Source organism: Urocampus carinirostris, chromosome 3 (assembly GCF_059441175.1).
Source record: "Urocampus carinirostris isolate Australia breed hairy pipefish chromosome 3, RoL_Ucar_1.0, whole genome shotgun sequence".
Taxonomy (NCBI): Eukaryota; Metazoa; Chordata; class Actinopteri; order Syngnathiformes; family Syngnathidae; genus Urocampus; species Urocampus carinirostris.
The window spans coordinates 65,028,274-65,051,432 of record NC_142351.1 but is presented as its reverse complement, the minus strand read 5'-3'; the positions used below and the strand labels follow the sequence as shown (position 1 = coordinate 65,051,432).

Genomic DNA, 23,159 nt, shown 5'->3' with positions numbered 1-23,159 from the left:
TGCTCTTCCTCCCTCAGTAAAGAGGCAGCAGCCATTAATCGACGCGGTTCAATATATGGCCCTGTATATTTGTTATCCTCTTTTTTAGGATACATTACGGTATTTCCACAAAGGTAATGCCATAAATCGCAAATGGTTTGCATCTAAACAACGCATTTCAAGTCAATGAAGATCTTCAAAAGCACTCTATAATGTGCTCCACTCTACCCATTTACTTACTCTAGATTTAAAACAGTTCAATGTTGAAAAAGTAAGGTTTTTTTTCCCAATCTATTGTATTAAGGTTAGTCTCACTTAATTTTCACCATATTATCTCTCTGAATATTTAATTAACTTTCCCCTTTATGTTTCTCTCTCTTTTTTTTTTTTTTTTTCTTTAAACCAATTAAATCTACTATTTTAGCTTCACCTATTTAATGTGAAAATGGCATCTATTTATTTATGAGTTATCTTACTCATTTGAATTTCACTCAATCCATTTTTTCCATTTTAATTGAAAGAGAAAAAAAAATATTTATAAACAATTTTTTCAATATTTTTTTGGTATAAAAATGCCCTTATCTCAAATTAGTGTATTTCAATTCACTCAATTAGATTTTTCCTATTCTTCCCAGTCCTTTTTTACCAATTTTTTTTTTAACTGAAAACAGGAATATTTTATCTTTTTCGGTATTATTCTGGCATTATTTTGATTTAACGCATTTATATTTTTCCCAAATTTCTCACTTTTATCCAGTAACACAGAGGCTCGATTGCGGTCGGGTCTTCCCTATAAATGACTCTTCACCTATGGGTTCATCGAGTATTTATTATTATTATTATTATTATTATTATTATTTCTTTTTTTTTATATAAAATACAATTGCCCAGGGGCAACTTTATATTTCATTCGCTCTTTCTCAATCACACAGACGTCTTGTTTTTTATCGTGATCACGTTCTTACATCGCTTGTTCTTTTTCCACTTATTTTCAGTTGACAGAGGACTCCGCACATCCTTGTGAAATTTAACTAACTTTAAAGCGCTGGGTTAGGGGAGTCCACGCCTCCCGCGGAATTTTAACTGTCTGAAAACTATTTACCTGATAGAGTCTAGAATTGTCAGGGTTTTTCTGTTAAGAATCTGCCCCCCGTATTTTTCCTTTTCAACGGAGGATTCTTAATCTTTGTCTCTGTTAAGATTTTCCTTTTCTACAAAGGATTCTTAATCTTTTTGACGGAGGATCCTTAAACCTTAAGAATCTACCCCCCGTGCGAGACATTTACTTTTACTGGTATGCACACAATGTTATGAATAAATTTTACTCACGATTCTCTAAGTCCTTGGCTTTCCGTCAACCGTCAGATCCCAGCCCGCGAGGGAAGGTCCAGTCCCGGAAAAAGGGTCTTTATGCTGTGGCCACAGTCTTTCCTGGATTTTCCTCTCGCGTCCTGGAATCATCTGGCATCTTGGAATCCGGCTCGAAGGACCAATTAAATGTTAGGTTCAAGTTTCCAACATTTATAATAAAACGCTCTGCAATATAGGACAAAGAGAATCGGTTCTTTATAATTAGTTACTTTATTAATCATCATATTGAGAGCCGCCGAGATTCTGCTGTTAGACATATTTTCGCTCGCTCTGCCCTGCTTGCTGCGCTCTGGCTCGGCTCTGAGGATCTCCTCGAAAAACCTCCCTTCTAATATTCAGTTTTTGCCTTTGCTACGTAGAGTTGATTAGTCTTCTTTCGAAGGCCTGCTTTCCATCCAATGATGACAGGTGACCTTGGTCCTGGGAAACTCCTTTTTCCCAGGCTCTTTGGTGAAGAACAATCTTGAGTTATGGGATGCCAGGTCAGGATGTATTTCGTTGGTATATGAGAACAAAAACACAGTCTGTACATAAAAAAACAACTCATGGCCTTGGAGAGTAGTTTACGGGCTGAGAACTCTTCAAAATGGCTGAGAACACATATAACATATTAAATGTCAACTGTAGGATAAATACAACCCCATCAGTATACTACCAACAGAACCTTAAAATCACATCTTAAGCTAACGGGGAGCCAATGCAGGTCAGCCAAAATTGCGTTAATGTGATCAAACTTTCTTGTGTTCCTACCAGCTGAAGGCTCTTGATTTTGGACTCTGGGAGACCGGAGAGTAGTGCATTACAGTAATTGAGACGGGAGGTAACAAACGCATGAATTGGCATCTCTGCATCCGACTGACACAGCATAGGGCGGATTTTAGCAATGTTGCGAAGATGGAAAAAAGGTGTTGTTGTTATATGCTTAACATGTATTTTAAAGGACAGATCGGTGTCAAATATGACACCTAAATTTTTGACTGAGTCACTTTGGGTGATATTACATTTGTCAATGTTCAGAGTAGTTTTTGAGGACAAGTCATGGCATTTAGATGGACCAATAACCAACATTTCGGTGTACAGGAAATGGCCCAGTGACCCTAGTCATACCAACAAACCAACCGTATACAATATTATAGCATAACACTATCAATTTGTCTACCTGTGCACGTTACTGCACCTGGGTCTGTAGCTGATATGACATATTCGTGTAATAGCAAATCTTTTTCATATTCGCAAATATTTTTTCCATTTGCAATTACATTTTTTTTGTTTTTGTTTTCACCCCTTCTGAACTTCTGCAGCACTTTCTGTTCCCTTGAAAATTGTTAACTTTTTTCAATGGTGAAACTGTCAAACACTACAAAGTTGAAACTGTTATGGCATTGTTTTGTGAAAATGCAATCTTTAATAAAAAATATTTAAAAAAATGTAAGATAATTTTTTTATAAAAACGGTCTTGGCCCTCTCTGCCAGAACAAACTGATACTCCAACTCACAGCTGAATTTTGTGCACTACTATTTGCATTGATTTAACGTAACTGGTGACACATAAATCACATGCTATAATGAATTAATGATCTAAATAGTTGCCAACGCTTTTAACCATTGATTTTAAGCAGAAGTTATTGCAGCCCAAATTGATTTTTTTTTGTCAATTTTACAATTTGAATTAAAAATTGCTGTTTCCTTGCTTTGATTTCAGTGGGAGGTGGTCCAGCGGACTCTGAACGGTTCACAGTTTTACACCTACTCTGTGTGCAATGTTGGCGAGCGTGAGCAAGACAACTGGCTGCGCACCACGTTCATCCAGCGCCGACCTTCAGCCTCGCGAGTCTTTGCCGAGCTCCAGTTCATTGTACGTGACTGCAACTCTTTCGACGGTGCCTCCATGACCTGCAAAGAGACCTTCAACCTCTTCACTTCCGAGTCAGATGTGGACGTGGGCACCACCTTCCGCAAGGGCCAGTTCAAGAAAGTGGCCACCATCGCCCCCGACGAAATCACCAGCAAGAATGAGCTAAACATCAACACAGAGACTCGCGTGGTGGAGAACCTCTCCAGGAAAGGCTTCTACTTGGCTTTTCAAGACATCGGCGCCTGCGTGGCGCTCCTGTCCGTTAAGGTTTACTACAAAATCTGCCCGGCTACCGTCATGAGTTTAGCGTCATTCCCTGAAACAGTGGCTGGTGGCGAGAACCAAGCTCTGAGGGAAGTGAATGGGATTTGCGTGGAGAACGCTGTGAGCGAGGAACTGCCTCGTGTCTACTGCACTGTGGATGGAGAATGGGTGGTGCCGGTCGGGCAGTGCCAGTGCAAAGCCGGACACGAGAAAGTCGGAGATGCCTGTGAAGGTAAGCGCCGGATATGTCGCTGGGATGTGAGGGTCTCTGTGTACCAACCGTTTTTGTTTGGGTTGCTATACTGTTATTTGCTAAGTATGTTTGGCATGGGCGTTATTATCATCGCTCAGTGGAATTCAGCTCTTGGCTAACGCGGCTCCTCTACCTCGGAAAGAATGCTACATGTTCCAACATTATCCCAAAACCACACAGTGGATGTGTCAGTTCGTATGTGCGTGTCTACCTTATCTAATTCTAAGAAATTAATCCACAGGGAAACTCTTTGACTCGTTCTCGGCGTCACTTTACTTTCATTTTCTTTCCCCCCCAGCCTGATTACGTTACAAATAAAACTGGAAGTGATAGTAAAGGTTGTTTGATTGAAAGCAATTTGCAGAAATATAAAGTCTTTCAAGAATGTGGTACTGTGATTCCTGGAAATATTAAACCCATTACGGCTCTCAACGTAACAGGTCTTGATGACAGCCCACAGAAAACCGGGAATAATTACTGTAAAACCTCAGGATACAATAATAGTCACTTTTGAGGCGGGGATCATAGGGAAAAATTGTCATATGGTATAGAAACCTACGGTAATTGGCTAATATGTTCCAAACCCTGTGACTCCGGATAAAACATTAATATTGTATATACATATAAAACAATAGTCACAAATACAGTAGTACCTCTACTTGCGAATTAAATTTGTTCTTGGAATAGCTTTGTAACCTGAAAACTTCGTAGGTAGAGACGCATTTTGAATGTGAATGCCCTAATCTGTTCCAAGCCCTGCAAAAGTACACCTACATATTCTTTTAATAAATCATACAGTAAAAGAACATCAGAACATCAAACAAATACATGTCAAAATTAGATTACCACACAAAAACGTTTAACAAGAGGCACATCATGTAAAAAAAAACAAGAATAAAGAATAAATAATAAAAATATTAATTTACTTTTTTGCCTCACAATTCTTGAAAAACTGAACTCATGACATACGCTTTTGCCGGCTTCTGACAATCCGTCAGAAATTCGCGAGGCAGACATAATGAGCCATAGCCTGACCTGTCACTTATTCCGGGTGATTCCTTTCCACAAATTACAAGACTTTATAGAATTTTGCTAAAATGTCTTTAATTTTAATTGGGGCTGCGTCCTCCTCTCTACCATTTTGCTGGACCCCCTCCTCTTTGTCGTCTCTTAACTCTGAACTGTGACTGTGAAACAAATGTAGCAGTGTCCCACGAGATGGAGCTCAACTACCCACGTTCCACAGTGGTAGTTTAAGAGTTGTTTGCCGTTTGCTGTTAGCTGTGCCTTGCGATGCCACCTCAGCCGATTCCTGGACGCGACAGCACCCGTTGGTGATTAGCATTGTTTGCGCTCTTCTGACTTTCCTCAGTGTCCGATTTGAGTAATGAATTTCTTTTTCAATGTAATGAGCCACTAAAACTACGAGCTGTCGCGCTTGTTTTGGTGGCCAGTTGTGGAAGGGCTGTAAGGCTGGTGTAAGCTGTCAGTTAATCAGTTGCGCACGCACTGCATGCAAAATTTGCCTAGCCTTCATTGGCTGGTGGCATTAAAACATGCCTCTGATTGGCCGGCGCTGTTAAAACCTGAACTGTGACAATTCCTGTTGGCCAAACACTCCTTCATTCAAATAACAAACTGGAACTTTGAATCTTTGAAAAATACGCAGTGTCTTGCGATAACACAATCGCACTACGTCTAATCGCAGTATTGATTAGATTTTGGTAAATCGTGCGGCTTTAGTAAGAACTGTTGTGTAGTTTACGTTTATATGATTTAATTACATCTCTGTGTGCCCTACGACTGGCTGGCTACCAATTCAGGGTGTCCCCTGCCCACTGCCCGGAGAAAGCTGGGATGGGCTCCAGCATCCCCGCGATTGTGAATGGATATACATGCCAAGTAAAAAATCGTATTGACCTTTAGTGTTATGTGAGTTGAGCTGGTACAGTGCAGTTGGTGATTTTAATGCTGCCACTTGCCCTTAAAATATTTTTTGTATTACCTACTTCCTTATTCTTGACAAATGTCAAGATTGTAGATTGGTTACGGCAATATTCCTTAGCTAGGGTAGGTCTTAATGTATTATGACATACCCACAATATCGTTTAGAACTAAAATCAACACATTTCACACAAGAAAATCCAATAAAACAAAAAAAAATAATGATTTTTACTAAAAGTTACTTTTAAGTATATTTGTGATTATTGATGTTTAATATCAGAATCTTTAGTATTCATCCATACCTATATCGTAGGTACACAAAGTGCATTTCCCTTTTCTCTGCATGTGATCATTTTTAAGATATACCCTTCAATTCTAACATCATTCCTTATTATCGCATTTATTTAATGGCCTTATACCATTCCTTTCAGATGCCTAAAAAAAATCTGGTCTTCAGTTATTTTTACTTCCTGATGAAAAAGCAGATTCATTTTTACCCCTTTGGGATGCAGCTTTTAAGGTGGGCATGCACTGACAGGCCATTCAAATACCTGAAGACCTCGTGACTCCCATGAGTCTCATTTACTACTTTCCTCGAACACATCACAGGTATGCGTACAAGGCCAACTGCATACTGAATTACGGTCGTAAATCCCGCACGCCTGCAATAGATTTGCACTTAGATCTCCCCCTCGCAATCGCACAAACGTGTCGAAGTTTACTGTCGGTACTTCGTTTTTCAGCCGCGGGGGGAGAAATGAGGCCACAACTTTGCATTTGGAGAAGTGCTGTGATTTTAAAACTGACTGGAATGTAAAGGTAAGGAGAACAATGAAGGTCTGTGTTTTTGGTACATTCCTGATCCGTTTGGCAATGTGCTGCTAGCGCTCGTCTTCGGGTCAAGACCTTCCATAAAAAAATGACTTAACGCCGCAAATCTGAGAGGCATAAAGGAAGTTGGAGATGAGGCTGGAAACGTCTGCTTTGGCTCTCCATCTAAGCTTCAAACAGCCCAAGATGGCTCACAGACACATTTTCTCAACAGAGAATGGTTCTTAGCAGGATGATAAATTTTGTCAATGGAGGGCGGTGAATTTGATCACGTTTATGAACTGTAACTTACATCTGTCAGCCCTATTGTTTGGAATGAAAACACACAGTTTATCTTGGCTGCTGTGGGCCGTGGCCATCAAAATGAAGATAAATCAGTCATTGACGAAATGTTTATTAACATGTTTCTTGAGGAAATGTAGCATCTTAACATGGTACCTTACTCTCTTTGACACAGTTAAAATTGTTACGAATGGTATTTTAGGTATCAAAGTTGTAAAAGAGGATTAGAAACGTTGTAAATATATTTTTCTTGACATATAGCTGTCAAATTTGGCTAAAATGAATTGTCCGATGCCAAAGATATGCTACGTTTTGGTTCAAGTTTTATTATAGTTATAATGTGTTCCTTCTGACCATCTATCCATTGTTCAATCTATTTATCGTTACAAGCATTCATCCATCCATCATTCAATCATCATTAAATCTCCCTGCCCATCCGCCTGTCTGTCTATTCATACTGCAAATATCTGCTACTCCATTGAGCCATCCCTTCTCTATATAAAACTTAAAAATTAATCTATTCATTGGTTCATGCATTCACTGTTCCATCTATTCATCATTCTATCAAAAATTCAATTGTAAAAATCAACCAATATGGGTTTTTCAGGGCCGTTACAGATTATTAGCGATAGCAGGAGGACTGTAACTGATATTCAGAGCCGATATTCATTTGCTGTAAAAGCTTAAAAATTGGTGTAAGAATTTCTTTACAACGAAAAAAAGTAAATAATAAGAATGAAAAAAGAAACAAAGAATATTTTTTTGTAAATTCAAATTAAACTTTAATAGCTCTCTGAAACGTTTTACAGTAAATAAATTACAATTCCATCACAACTAATATGTATAATCTTTCATTTAAACCATTTTAACCAAAAACTAAGAGTGCAGGAAATAAAATTAGGCTTAGCAGCAACTTATGTAAAGGTACATAAAAACTTGAATAGCTCCCTGTTTTTTAAAAACAATAAATTAAAATGTCAATGCAACCAAAATGTCTCAAATTAACCTAAAACAAAAAGTGCATCAAAATTTCAAGGTATCTCGCAAACTGAAACATGTGGGCACTCCTGATTTAGAGCCAGAGTGATAAACTAATGTAATGTTAACAGCTAATCACTCAGCTGTCCACTTTACTGCACTTTTTATGCTTTTACTCTATCACAAAATGCACATGCTTGATTGACGAACTAATGTTATGATAAGAGCATATATATCAGTCTCCACCTGTACCTGCTTAGTTAAAACAGGATGGAACTCAGGAGTTAGCGTAGCTGCCTTAATTTACTCCTCTCTAACGTTATTCCTGCATCAGTGGCTCCACCCCCTAGTCGCTTATCCAATCAGAAGGTGCGGGGTGGATAGGTTGTGAGACAGGATGGAGGGAGAGGGAGAAAGAGAGAAACGGAGAAAAAGACTCGGCTTATTCTGAGCCTTAATAAATGGACATCAAATAAATAAAAATGCCAATACCGTCCATTCATTATCTGCACCGCTTATCCTCACTGGGGTCGCGAGGGTGCTGGACAGTGGGCAGGGGACACCCTGAACTGGTTGGCAGCCAGTCGCAGGGCACACTGAGACAGACAACTCATTCGCGCAATCATACCTAGGGATAATTTGGACTGGCCAATTAACCTGACATCCATGTCTTTGGAATGTGAGAGGAAACCGGAGTGCGTGGAGCAACATGCAAACTCCACACAGGAAGGTTTGATCCCGTGACCTCAGAACTGTGCCGCGGACGCTCGGCCGATATTTTGTTGACCTAATCAATTGTTCCATCCATCCATTGATTTATCCATCAACTATCTGCACACCGGTCCACCCCTTAAAAATCTGTCCATCCGTTCATCCATCCTTTGTTCCATCCACCCATCATCCATCCATCCGAATAAAGCACCTCTTTGAACTTTTTTGCTAGCTGCTAGCAATCCTCAAGTCGTGCGAGTAAAAGCATTCATGTTTTTGTCCCTAAAATCGTACCCAATTATATTTGAGTTGGGCATTTTTGTGAAACCCAGATTACTTGTGTGTATTTACTCGTTTTTTGACGACTTAAAAATCGGTTCTTTTTGGCATATCCGTTCATTTCAGTAGTGAGAGACTGTTTGAGATGTTTTGAGTTAGGACTGCGGTCGCAGAACATGGAACACATTCAAATCGGGTCAATTATCAATTAAATGCTTGGCTCGCTCCCGTTTTTTTTTCCTTTCTCTCGTCCTGTTACTCGCCCATAATCTTTGCTGGTACAATAGCAACAGGCCCTTATCATTAGCCTTCTTCGCTGGACTTTGCGATTGTGTTCAGTTCTTTGGGTTCTCAGCTCATCTTGTCTCATCACATTAAACCCTGGGTCAAGGTTTGAATTTTGAAACACACAATGAGAACTATTTAAACTGATGATTGTGGAATTTGTATCCTGGACAACCTGGAGCCTTGACGGGTAAGAGGGTCTAGGCAGAGAATTCCTGTAAACTATTTTCTGTCTCTTCATTTTCCACACTCATCCTTAGATGACAAAGTTCAACTTGCTTGGCAATTGATGTTAATGTTTAGTAATTGACTTCGGTGTGTTTCAGTAACTACTGGTCTTGTGAGCTTGCAACTCCCACCCTCTACTTTTTAGGTGTGACGTGACTTTAGGTGGTACAGTGGAGTAAGTGGGTGGATTTAGAGAGAAGACAGCAGATTTAAATTAAAAGTTCCACTTGCAAGAATTTTTATTGCTTTAATTGCCTCATTTTTTGAATAGTTGTCCCAAATGTCAATTAGTTGCGGATATGTAACTGAGGGTAGTGATTTGTTTGCCTTTATATTTTTGGATAATCGCAAACTTCATTTACATGGTTATCATGTTCTTGCCTCTCCTTTTAGCACCACTGCAACCTTTGGGACCCATAGCCAATAAATATACAGACGCTCGTTAATTACGAATGAGATACGTTCCGGACGATCGTTTGTAAGTTGAATTTGTTCGTAAGTTGCTTCAGTGCGATAGTTTGTATGGAATGTATGTTTTAAGGTTCATATAAGTATGTTTTAAGGTTCATATAAGTATGTTTTAAGGTTCATATAAGAATGTTTTAAGGTTCATGTAAGTATGTTTAGGGTTTGTATAAGCATGTTTAAGGTTTGTATAAGCATGTTTAAGGTTTATATTTTGTATGTTTAAGGCTTGTATAAGTAACTTGTATTGATTTGAACTGAAAAAAGGACATTTGATAAAATAACATGCTCTATAAAGATAAATAAAGTGAAGTGTAACTTACTTTTGGAAGATAGGCTTCAAGAATTAGGCTACATCCTCCTCTGTGGTAAAAAGTGGGCAAAAAAAGCCATCCAACCATTTTCTCAACCACATTAAGCTTCCTTACTCCACTTTCATTTCCAAAGAAATGGCTCGCCTCTTTACACTTTACACCAGCTTTATTGAATGGATGCACAAGATATAATTAACAATAAAAATGTCAAATTTCTTAGCGCACTGGAGATATAGTGCAGTATGTTTACAAACGAATTGGGACAGTGACAGGAAGAGGAATCCGGTGGATCCTGGGTGAGCTCTCAGAGCACAACACGCCGGTATCGGTGGAAAGAAGCACTACTATACTGTCCTGTACTCAGAAAAAGGTGCACAATAAAAAATCAGATTTACAGCATTGTCCGAATGTGATTTGACATCCCGGAAAAATGTTTGTTGGTGTTTGTAACTCGAATGTTCATAATAGGGGAGCGTCTGTATTCCAAAAATTGCAGAGTCTTATCGCACAAACTCACAAAGTCTTGAGTGAATTTAGAGAGAAAGCCATTGTGGGAGGTAGTTGAACCAATATCATATAAGCATTTTAATGATGCCGCGACACAAATCTATAGCAGACCAGCATCTTGTATAACATCGACCAATAACTGACAGGCATATTAGAGAAATTACGCAGAAATTCCGCAAGTTTTTGGGCACACAAAACAAGTTGTTGTTTTTTTTTTCGTATTGTTGAGAAAATAATGTAGAGAGAGGCTGAAAAATATATCTTATTTTACACCATAATTGAAAACGTCAAAAAGTCGAGTTACTGTATCCCACATGATAAAGTACATCACCAAAAGTGTATCCCTTGGGTGTACTCCATTTTTGTTTAACCATACCTACTCTCTGAAGGACTTTTTAGCCAATCAGAATTTCAAACTTGACAAAATCTTTGGAGCAGTAAAACCATGACTATAACATAGTTATAGCGAGGGATTGCTGTTGTCCCATCTCTACATATTCCGATAATCATCTCCAGCGTTTAACGCAAACGCTAGCGCCGAAAGGGTAACGAGCTGCCAGACAAAGTTTATTTTGGTGTCATGAATATGACACCAACCAGGTTTGAACATCCCTGATGGGAGCGTTTAGAGGACGGCTGCACCATTCTCCCCACATAGTAGAAATTAAGGTCGCGTAGGGGTAGAAAATTTCAAGTCAATCTCCGTAAACCAGGACATACTCTAAAATTGGGCTCTTTCCATGACAATTATGTGAATTAGCTGGGAATTGAGGGTAATCTAATAGAAGGGTATCATGTTCAAGTACAAATATTTTTTGTTTTGTCACAAGGAGACCTTTATAGAATAATTGGTGCTAGCGAGTAACACGAAGCAGATCATCCTGAAAGTGATGAGTCGGGAAATACTTTCTTTGTTTTCATGTACCTTTTTTTTCCTGCATTTAGTTATTAATAATTAATAATTTATAATTAATTAAACTTATACCAACAAACATTCTCTCTGTTAGCTTTTTTGTACTCTAACTGTTGACATGCTAACACTACAGAGCTAAAAAATGTAAAGTAAACAAAGAATCCATGAAGACAAATATGTCGTTGGCGAACGAACCGACTAATTCAGACTGGAGTGAAGGCGTAGGTGTGAACTCCAGCACTGCATCTGACACACTTGAAATGTAATTTTGTAAAATGAAAAAAGGAAAACCAAAAGCTAAGGCACTGTTTAAAGAATGTTTGATGGCTTTTAGAAGACGGACAACTTCCTCTTGAGCTTTTTTGGGGGTCTTAGAGTTCTGTGATAACAGTGGAATTTGAGCAAGGCTGCTTCCAAACATCCTGATAAAAGCAGGTGATTCACAGCCTCCCTTTGTTTCGGTTTCAAACCAGCTGTGTCTTAAATAATCCCTTCAGCCCTCTAAGACCAAGGTCTACCACCATTTTTCACTTTATCTGCTTTTGCATGAACACAGATAAGTTAGTTGACCTGTTTCATGTCGTGTCCAATAATAGCTGGCTTCTTGAGATTTTCTCCACAGTGCCTAGACACTATACCTGAGGTCAACCTATTAACGGCACGAATATTTGAGAATTCGCCCGATATAGGTATCTGCATTTTTATTTATTGGATAGGCCAATAATTAAGTCTTAAATGATGCAGGGACTCTCTCTCTGCTGCTCACACCCCTTTCCTCCCTCCTCGCTGAACACCTGATTGGATAAGCGACTCGGGACAAAGCCACTGAAGCAAGAACAATAGCGTTAGAGCGTCCCGACATGCCTGTGTCTGTGATAGAAAAGCGGTTTTGCGATTAAAAGTGTGGTTAACTTGTTTTAAGAGAAGCCACCAACAGAGTATTGTTTGAAAGTTTTGTCACACACAGAAATAATGCAGTAAAAAGGGACCGAGTATGATAGATATCGCCAATCTTATTTATTTGACGGGCAAATTATTAAGCCTCACTTGCTGACAAGGCTCACTCCCTTGCTCCTACTCCTCCCCGTTTAGTTTGTGGTAGAAAAGCGTTAAAAGTGGTTAACTTGTTTAAGAGACGCACGCTTAGGTATATTAGCTTTTATCATAACATTAGTTTGTCAATAAAGCGCATGTGTTCTTGATTGAGAGCATAAAAAGCAGGCTAAAGTGATTAGCTGTTACCATAACATCAGTTTGTCAATATGGCTCTAAAACAGGAGTGCCCACACTTTTCCATTTGTGAGCAGCGTTGAAATTTCCATGCACTTTTTGTTTTGAGTAAAATGAAGTTATGTTTGTCGTATTGACATTTTAATTCATTTATGTAAAAAAAAATTAAGAGCTATTTAAGGTTTAATGTAGCCTAACATAGGTTGCTGCTAAGCCCAATTGTATTTCCTGCACAGTTAGTTTTTGGTTTAAGTGAAACATTAGTCATGTTATTTGTGTGAAATTCTATTTTTTTCTTTGCCAAAATTCTTTTGTGAGATATTAAAGTTTTATTTTAATTTACAACAACTATTCTTTGTTTCCTTTTGGAATTGGGGGGTTTGGTCACCTAATTACTCCCAACACAGCTGTTGGGTATAAAATGGTGGCACCCTGTTTGGCTGTGCCTGCATCAGCTCGTTACAGTTTAACTGTACGGGTCAGGTGTATCGACATTTCGTTCTGTGTGCATGGTTACAAAGAATGACAATAAAAGTAAATTATATTCTATCTCTAAGCTTTTACAGCAAATTAATATCTGCCATGAAAAACTCATATCAGTCGATCCCTACTTGACACTAAACCAGCTTTTATTTTTACATTCAACCACGCCTTCTTCAGCCATAGTGCCGAGGTAGATTCTGCCCGATAGGGTATGGAGTTTTTGTGGAAATAACGAGAGGATGATAAAGACACTTTCAAGTCATTGTTTCCACATGAGAGTTGGTAAAGGGCGCAATCGCTGCCAACAAGCCAGCAGGAAATCCAACCAATAAACTGATAACTTTTATCTTGCTTTCTTTTTTCATTTGAGGAAAAAAAATCCCCCTTGCGTGACAGTGTTAACCTGCATGACTAAGAGACCCAGAAAAACATAATTATATACTTGGAATATGCAACATTGTCATTTAGATACAATTTCAATGGGATTACTCACATATGAAATGATTAGTTTGGCCCCGTTTGTTATGTTATGTGATTTGGCCAGACGGTAAATTTCCAAGTTAGGGATCTTAAAATATTTTCACATTGTAATTTTTTTAGAATTTTGTTGTAGCATTTTCCTCAACATATGACATCAACAGTTACTTTGACATTATTTGCATGCAAGTATAAGTAACCTGTGTTTTGTGTCTCATGCATTAGACTGTGTGCTAATGGTAGACGTCATGTAGGATGCTGGTGTATTGGGTAAACTCCCACAATGCCTTTCTTTCACTTGACTCAGTTCAGAATCTCATGTGCTTTGTAAAGACTTTGCTAGTTAGTGCAATACAATATTATACCCTACCTTTTGTACTGTATTTATTCGCTATGAGTTCCAAGACCTTCAGTTATGCTAAAGAGAGAACAAAAACATCATAACCATGGAAACGAAGCTTGCGATTACCAAGAAATGAAAAAGGCCCATACATTGTTACACTTGCTAAAAAATACTGTAATGAAATACTGAAATACAGTGTTTATCTACATCATCGCTAATAACTTCTACTATTACTACCAATAAAGTTAAAAAAAATCGATTATGGTGTCATTCTGGTCCAGTTTCCCTTAATGTTGGTAAAAAATAATGTGCATTTTAAATACGGTTGATTTTGGGTTTGGATTTTTGATCACCAGGGATACATTTTTCTCTCAGTTAATGCTGAGATTGCGGATTCAAGACTGAACAGGTAGATATAAAACTAAAATTAATCATTTTTTTTCCTGCTGGTGCCATTTTCTTTTTAACTCAATCCATCCTGTGACTCAAAGTTTGCCCACCCTTGGTGTAGATATACAGTAATATATATTTAAATGCTTAATGTTTTTTTCTAAGGATCAACCGACATGGGTTTTTCAGGGCTGATACCAATTATTAGTATAGTTGGCCAATAACTGATATTTGGAACCAATATTCACTTGCTGTAAAAGCTTAACAAATAACATATAAACATGCAGTAAGACCTCGGTTATCGCTGTTAATGAGGACCAAAACCACCCGCGATAAGTGAAAATCCGCGAAGTAGCGGCGCACCTTCAAAAAAATAAATAAAACAAATTATTATTATTTTTTAATTATTATTTTTTTAGACCCGGTTAATGGGGAACAAAACCACCCGCAAAAAGTGAAAATCTGCGAAGTAGCGACGACCCTTCAAAAAGAAAAAAAAAACGTTTTTTTTTTTAATTATTATTTTTTAGACCCGGTTAATGGGGACCAAAACCACCCGCTAAAAGTGAAAATCTGCGAAGTAGCGACGCCCCTTCCAAAAAAAAAAGATCTAATTTCATCTCGTTATCTGCACCGCTTATCCTTATTAGGGTGACGCCGCGTCCGCCGAACTTGCTCCGTCGCGCGGCCCGGGAGTGACCTCCACTGACTAAAATTGTTTCCAGCAATAAATTAGAATTTCAACTAATATGACTAATCTTTCTCTTCAACCAAAAAATAACAGTGCAGGAAATAAAATTAGGCTTGGCAGCAACGTACATAATCGTACATAAAAACTTAAATAGCTCCCTGATTTTTTAATAATAAATACATAAAAATGTCTATACAACCAATATGGCTCAAATTAACCTAAATCAAAAAGAAAATCAAATTGTCAACAGAGCGGGCAAATTGAAAAGTGTGGCCACTCCTTTTCTAGAGCCAGATTGACAAATTAGTTTGAGCTAATCACTTAGCCTTCCACTTTAGCGTTCTTTTTATGCCCTGTCAAAATGTCAATCACAAACCCACTAGCTTGATTGACCAAATAATGCTATGATAGGAGCTAATATATCAGCCTTCACCTGAACGTGCTTTCCTAAAACAAGTTAGCTGCACTTTCTACGCTTAATGACACACACGCCTTTCTATTTCAAAATCTCAGTATTATCAGCGGTCTTGATTCATAAGGCATGTGGGGAATCAGGAGCTAACATAGCTACCACTGTTTACTCCGCCCTAACATTATTCTTCCAGCTTCAGTGGCTCCGCCCCGAGTTGAGAGAGTCTCAGCTGCATCTGAGCCTAAACAATTGGCCCGTTGAATAAATAAAAATGCCCATACCGATATCCGTCAAATTCCCAAATATCAGTGCCGATAATCAGCCCGTCAGATACTCGGTCAACCTCTAGTTTCTTCAGTACAAATGTATTACTCGATAGGCTTTTCTGGTTGAAAAGAAGTCAAGGAATGATTTGCGTATGGATGCATGTGGTGGCAGTGTGGGGGCAGTTTTCAGGGGGTAGGGTTTTTGTGTTGCAAGTGTCAGCAATGTAACGTGTATTGTGTTATTCTTGTGGTGTGCGAGGTGAGCTCAGCACTTTCCTTCCCTGCGTGTCATTCATCTCCCCGTCCGACAACAGCTAGCCAGCGGAAACCGGAGGCCACCTAATCCCTGCTTGACTCCCTAACCCGTTTGGCTTGGATTTTTCCATAGTAACATTGTACTTGCCCACTTTCATTGACTTTTTCAGTGTGTTTTGCCAGAAAGTTGAAGGCAAAAGAACAGCTGTGTTTGCCACCTGGTTGACTGTTTGATATAATGAGGGAGGCAATTTTCCAAAAATCAAAAACCATGATTGCTTTGTTTCACGCTATTGCGGCATTCCATGTACGAGTTGTAACATGGGTGTTTGGCTTCCGTACCTTTGGAAAATGGCTGCCAACGAGCTTGTATACTTACATAAACGTTGAAAACGGAGAAATAACACAGTTCCTTATAAATTTTCATGAATTAATGTGTCATTGGTTGCTAATTGTTGCCTTCTTTACTCCCAAAGCCGTTGAATTCCCAAAATTTGTTTTCCTTTTTGTTCATTTAGGATTTGTCGAACATAGCCTTGGATGATTGTTGTCAGAGAGCCAAGCTGGGCTAGTACTACAAAATGAAACATGTACTTACTTTATCGAAGTCAATGTATACATTAGGCTCCCAAGTTACTATGCTCTATCTTACGATGTTTTTATGTTTACAGTCTGGAATAAGATGTATTCTTTAGGGATCAACAAAAATAGATTTTTTCAGGGCTGATACAGATTATTAGTATTGAGAGGAGGCCGATATTTTGAGTCAATAAAAAAAAGTTTAAAATAATGCAAAAAGAAACAAAGAATATTTGTTATAAATTAAAAAAAAAACTTTGATAACCCTCTGCAACCTTTTATCATGAATACATTAGAATTGCAAAGTGAGGGCACCCCAGTTTTAGAGCCAGATTGACGGATTAAAGATGCGGTAACAGTTATTTACTTCTACTATTCTTACTTTTGCATTTATTTTTTGTTTTCTTTCAATCACAAACACACACGGTTAAGTGATGAGCTATTGTTATGATAAAAGCTAATGTATCAGTTTCCACCTAAAGTACCTCTCTAAAATAAGACACTTTTTACGCTATCTCTTAGAAAAACGTGTTTGCAATTATGACCAACACAGGCATGCCCGGCGGGAGTGTTAGCTGAGCTTGCGCTCTAACAAAATTGTCCCTGCTTCAGAGGCTTTGCCCCTTGTTGCTTATACAATCAGAAGGCACGGGGTGCGTAGCAAGGAGAGAGAGAAGGAGGTGAGGGGAGAAGTAGAATCAATGGAGAGAAAGTCTTAGCTGCAACTGAGACTTCATAATCGGCCCGCCGAATAAATAAAAATGCTGTTTCCAATATCAGTCAAATTCCCAAATATCAGTCCTGATAATTGGCCCGCCCAATAATCGGTCGACTTCTAGTATTTTCAGTCCCCCATTACAGTATTTTTCCCCCCACTATATGATATCAGCAATTAATTATTTAATGTGGCTAAAAATTACAGCTTTCAAACTACAGTAATCCCTCGGTTATCGCGGTTAATTGGGACCAAAACCACCCGCGAAAAGTGAAAATCCTTGAAGTAGCGACGCCCCTTTAAAAAAAAAAAATATATATATATATATATATATATATATATATATATATATGTATATATTTTTTTTTTTTTTTAGAATTTTTATTTTATTTTATTATTATTGTTCTTTGGACCCGCGTAGCTCTGAAACCGTGAACGGTGAACCGCAAAGTAGCGAGGTCCCACTGTATACTGTGTTAGTGTATATGACTGCAAATCACTTGCCTTATACATCTCCAAAATACTGGTCTGCTATTGGGGTGCGTTATGGCATCATGACAATGTTGATATGCTATTGGCTTAACTCCCTATCACAATGAGTTTGTCTTTCTTTGTTCATTTCAGAATCTCATCTGCTTCATTAAGATTTTGCGCCTTAGTGGGTTACAATACAGAATTTTCCATACTGTATTTATTAACTATGGGTCCCCAGACTAGCAGGGATGCTAAAGGGGGGAAGCTAAAATATACCTTTGAAAAATAAGCTTTCAGTTAGCAAGATGTACAAAGAAATCTCTTTCATCATTACCATTGCCTAGGAACCACTGCAATTAATCAACAAATGGACAATTATTAAGAATAAGGAGGTGATTAAAGCAACTAAAGCTCCCACGGGCTTGACAATCCTTGCAAGTGGAAATTTTCAACCAGTTATAATTTTAATCAGCCAAGTCACTTTTCTGCATCCACCAACTAACTCCACCATACCAGCTTAAATGTATAGATATTCATAATGTTATTTAATCATGTAGATGTGTGTAACATATAACAATAGTACTTACTTTCTACTATTTTGCTACTCATGCTTAATAGGTAAATATATTTTTTTATCTTTTCACCTAGAGTAATAGATGTTCGGAACACATTAGCTATTCACCATAGGTTTCTATCCGCCCACCATATGACAATATGACAATTTCCTCTTACGATGCCCACCTCTGAACAGATTAATGTTGTATCCCGGGTATCTACTTTACTTACCCAAGATGACGTATATTTATCAGAATCTCAGTGCTGCCATGTGACATGGAGTAACTTAACAGAAGATCCCACAACAAAAAGGTGTGTTGCCATACTGTGGACTGTTGTAGTCTTTTATGTCGTGTATAGAGCATACTATTGATTTCTCCTCTTCATTTGGTATGATCAATGGTAAACTAGCTGCAACCGCTAGATTTGTGATGCATGGTCATCAGCTAGTCCTTCTGTTTCCCCCAAAACGACTCTTTCCTTTAAAACCTGAGGTTTCATTGGTTGAATGAAGCCGTCCTTGTTGCCAGTGGTCTGAGAAAAGAAAAGGGATCAAAGAATGGATTGTGTTTGTTAACATCCACATGAAAGCCCAAACCCAATTGTGAAAGGACTGTAATGCCCTCACAGCCGCTAAACCTTTTGGCTAATGACCGACCCCCTCTCTTGAACATGCTTTCGTCTTGTACCTACCACCCTCGTTTACCTCAAGTTACGTCCCCCAACCGAAAACTTTGGGCCCCATTGTTCAGCTTTAAAATTGCTAATGGTTTGTTGCCACTCCGCACTTGTGTAGAACGACGTGATGTTTCGCCATGCATTGTGCATAAAAGTCCGGATAATTGTATACAAATGATTTATACTCATTGGTTCAATGTGTTTTGCGTTCCTTGGTGGTAGCTTCTTTTGAGTGCCCCAAAATATAGAAAATTCAAAACATTGCAGTGTTGCGTATGATAGTGTTGGTTATGTCTCTAAGATGCTTTTTTGATAGTGGTCAATGTCATATAAGATGCTGGTTTGCTATTGGTTTGCATCATGGCATCATATGGTATTGTTAAACTCTTTCCCAAACTGCGTTTATCTCACTTTGTTCAGTTCAAAACCTTATGTGCAATATGATGCTATATTCTTTGTACTGTATTTGCTAGCAATGGGTCCCAAGGCTTACAGGGATTCTAAAGGGAGAAGTAAAAACATACCTGTATACATCAACACAAGGCTTTTTATTGATTATCCTCACCTGTTTATTCTGACGAGAGGCATCCCTTTTCTTAGTGCCACTTCCCCAACACACTGCCACATAGAAAAGGGGGCTCGCCAGAGCACTTTGATCGAAGGGGGAGAAACAAAAACATGCTTGCACATTATTCAGTCTTGTACCTACTACTTTCTTCTAACCCCAAGTTATGTCCCCTAACCAAGGACTGATGGCCCCATTGTTCTGATTCTAAAACACTAATGGTTCGTTGTCACCCTGCTTTTGCGTAGAACGACTTTACGTATCACCTTGATGGATTCAAGAAGCTGAGGAATGAAGCGTCGGGGATCGCGATCTACAGTTTATTCATGTCAAGTCAAGTCAAATTTATTTATATAGCCCTTAATCACAAAAATGTCTCAAAGCACTGCACAGGATTACAATGACACAACTACCTGATCCTAAACCAACATGCGGGCAAGGAACAACTCAAAACCTCAGCGTGAGGAAAAAGAGAAACCTTGAGAAGGGACCTCACAAGTGGTATCCCCCTTTCAGGATGACCGGGGTGAATTACATTTAGCATTACAGTACACAAACATAGTAAACAGTAGGTATCATGTTGAAAATTTGTCCGGAAAGTGCATGACAGCAGCGACGGCCCCAGCCTGTAAACTAGTCCAGAAAGTCTATGACGGCCACAACGCAGCTTCCCATCTCTGCCAGTTGGTCCATGCAGGCGTTCACATGCTTCAGTCAAACGCTGGTCTGCTGACTCATCTCAAATCGTCCTTCTCCTTCGTATCACCACCAGGCAGGCAGTCGGAAAAAGACAGAACAATACAGAATATGAGGTGGGCATCAATCATAAGCTTTGGAATAGAAGTGTGTCTCAAGCCTTGATTTAAAAACCTCCATTGAGGTTGCAGATCTTATCTCCGGACGCAGGGCATTCCACAGCACCGGGGCCCGGATGGAGAACGCTTTCTAGCCTGTAGACTTCTTGGCTCTCGGAGTCACAAGTAGACAGGCATTTTCCAAGTGCAGACTCCGTGCAGGAACATAGGGGGAAATCAAATCGGAGAGATAAGAGGGTGCAAGTCCATGCAAACATTTGTATGTTAATAAGAGAACCTTAAAGTTACATCTTACGTGGACTGGGAGCCAGTGCAAGTTGGCCAATATAGGAGTAATATGCTCAAACTTTTTGTTCTTAGTTAACAGTCTAGCTGCTGCATTCTGAACCAGCTGCAAACTTTTGATGCTAGACATCGGGAGACCAGAAAGCAATACATTACAGTAATCAAGCCGAGAAGTAATAAACGCATGAATTAAAACCTCTGCATCTGATTGGGACAGCATCGAACGAATCTTCGCAATATTACGGAGGTGATAGGAAGCTTTTCTAGTAATATTTTTCACGTGTGACTGAAACGACAGATTAGGACCAAATATAACACCTAGATTTTTGACTGAGTCACTATGGGTGATATTACATTTGTCTAGGTTCAGGGTAGTGTTTGAAAACGACTCACGACAGTGAGCTGGACCAATAATCATCATTTCAGTTTTTTTCTGGGTTAAGGTGCAAAAAATTAAGTGACATCTATCTTTTAATCTCAGTAAGGCAAGCCTCCAGATTTCTACAACTTAACTGTCCAGTTGTCTCCAGTGGCACATACAGTTGTGTGTCATCTGCATAGCAATGGAAACTAATATTATACTTGCGGATAATGTCACCAAACAGGATCATATAAACACTAAAAAGAAGGGGGCCAAGTACAGAGCCCTGTGGAACACCACAGGGGACATTAGATTGTTTAGAGGTCAGATTGCCATAGTTAACGTATTGCATCCTGTCTGACAGAGAGTACAGTTCGTGAGATACTTATGCATTCCAGACGAACAAGTAATATGTTGTGGTCGACAGTATCAAAAGCAGCATTGAGATCCAGCAGCAGTAACATTGATGAGGCATTGGAATCTATTGTTCTAAGGAGATCATTGGTTACTTTAGGCAGGGCTGTCTCAGTAGAGTGATTTGCCCTAAATGCTGACTGGACTGTTTCAAAGAGGTTATTTTCTTACATGAAGTTATTTAATTACTGTGCAGCGACCTTTTCAAGTAATTTTGCAAAAAATGACAGATTTGACACTGGCCTATAATTACCCAGGCTTTCTGGGTCAAGGTTAGGTTGCTTAAGCGTGGGTTTAATGACGGCAGACTTGAAGGCTACAGGAACCATACCCGAGGATAGCGATATATTAAAAATATTTAAAACGGATGGTTCTAAGATCCCAAACAGATCCTTCACCAGTGAAGCTGGAAACGGATCAAGCAGGCAAGTAGTTTGTTTGGCCTTACTGACCATCTGTGTTAGACTGTCAAAGACAAATCATTGAAACTGGAGAATGTTTCTGAACAACCACCGACACGGTCTTTACCTAACACATCCACATCTTTGAGATAGGAGGAGGTTACAGAGCGTTCTTTTAAAATTTCATTCCTGGTTACTTAAATAATTTTATTAAAAAATTCCATAATGTCAATAGCAGAATAAGTAGAACTATCTGGGTTAAGTTGTTGTCTGGTAAGTTTCGCCATTGTGTCAAACAAAAATTTCGGATTATTCTTATGTTTAACAATAATCTTAAAGAAAAACGATGCTTTAGCTGAGGCAAGAGCTACTTTATATTTCAGCAAGCTGTCACACCAGGCTAGTCGGAAGACCTCCAGCTTTGTAGTGCGCCATTTTCATTCAAGTTTTCTGCAACCTTGTTTGAATAACCTGGTTTCTTCAGTAAATCAAGGTGTATGCTTCTTAGGTCGAAATTTATGCCTTAGGGGCACCACAGAATCAATAACATTAACCAAAGCAGTATTAAAGTTGTTTGTAAGTGAGTCAACGGACCCAGTGTACGAAGGCTGCAGTTACCACAGGTAATAGTTCTTTTAAAGCTAATGCAGTTTTAGGGCGGGTATTGCGACTGCTAAAGCCTAAATTTTCTTTATCACAGTAAACATTAAATAGTACCTCACACTTAACAAGATAGTGATCAGAAATGGCATTAGGATACGGTAACACTGTAACATTTGAGGCTACTACGCCACGGGTCAGAACAAGATCTAGAATGTTCCCATCTTTATGATTGGGCACATCAACTATTTGAATGAAACCAAATGTATCAATCAGTGACTTAAAAGCAATTGCAAGTGAATTTGATGGGGAGTTTATGTGAACATTAAAATCACCAATAATTACAACATTCTCCGCATAAGTTACTAAAAGTCTGTTAATAGTTCCGAAAATTCGTCAAAAAAATTTGAGTATGGTCCAGGTGGGCGATACACAACAACTACATAAATTGGTGTTGACATTAAAGACCCCATAAAAAGTGCTTCAAACGTTTTAAAAACAGTAGGGGTACTAGGAGTAAATTTCAACTTACCTTCCGATATAAGAGCAACGCCTCCACCTTTTTTGCATGGTCGTGCCAAGTGCGAACTCACAAAGTTAGGAGCAGAAGCCTCATTTAACACTACAAACTTATTTGGTTTTTTAGAAAGAGTGAGACCACCTTGCCAGTTAGGGTGAAGGCCGTCTCTCCTCAGCAGGTCAGGTCGGCCC

General features: G+C 38.9%; 1 protein-coding gene across 2 annotated transcripts in view; it reads left to right on the top strand.

Moving 5' to 3' along the window:
* epha2b (eph receptor A2 b) overlaps positions 1-23,159 on the top strand; it is a 95,688-nt gene that overhangs the window by 16,735 nt on the left and 55,794 nt on the right. For both annotated transcript variants that reach the window (XM_088332997.1, XM_088332996.1), the window contains exon 3: positions 3,053-3,701. In XM_088332997.1, coding sequence (XP_088189123.1) covers positions 3,053-3,701 — 649 coding nt within the window. The remainder of the gene's footprint in view (positions 1-3,052; positions 3,702-23,159) is intronic.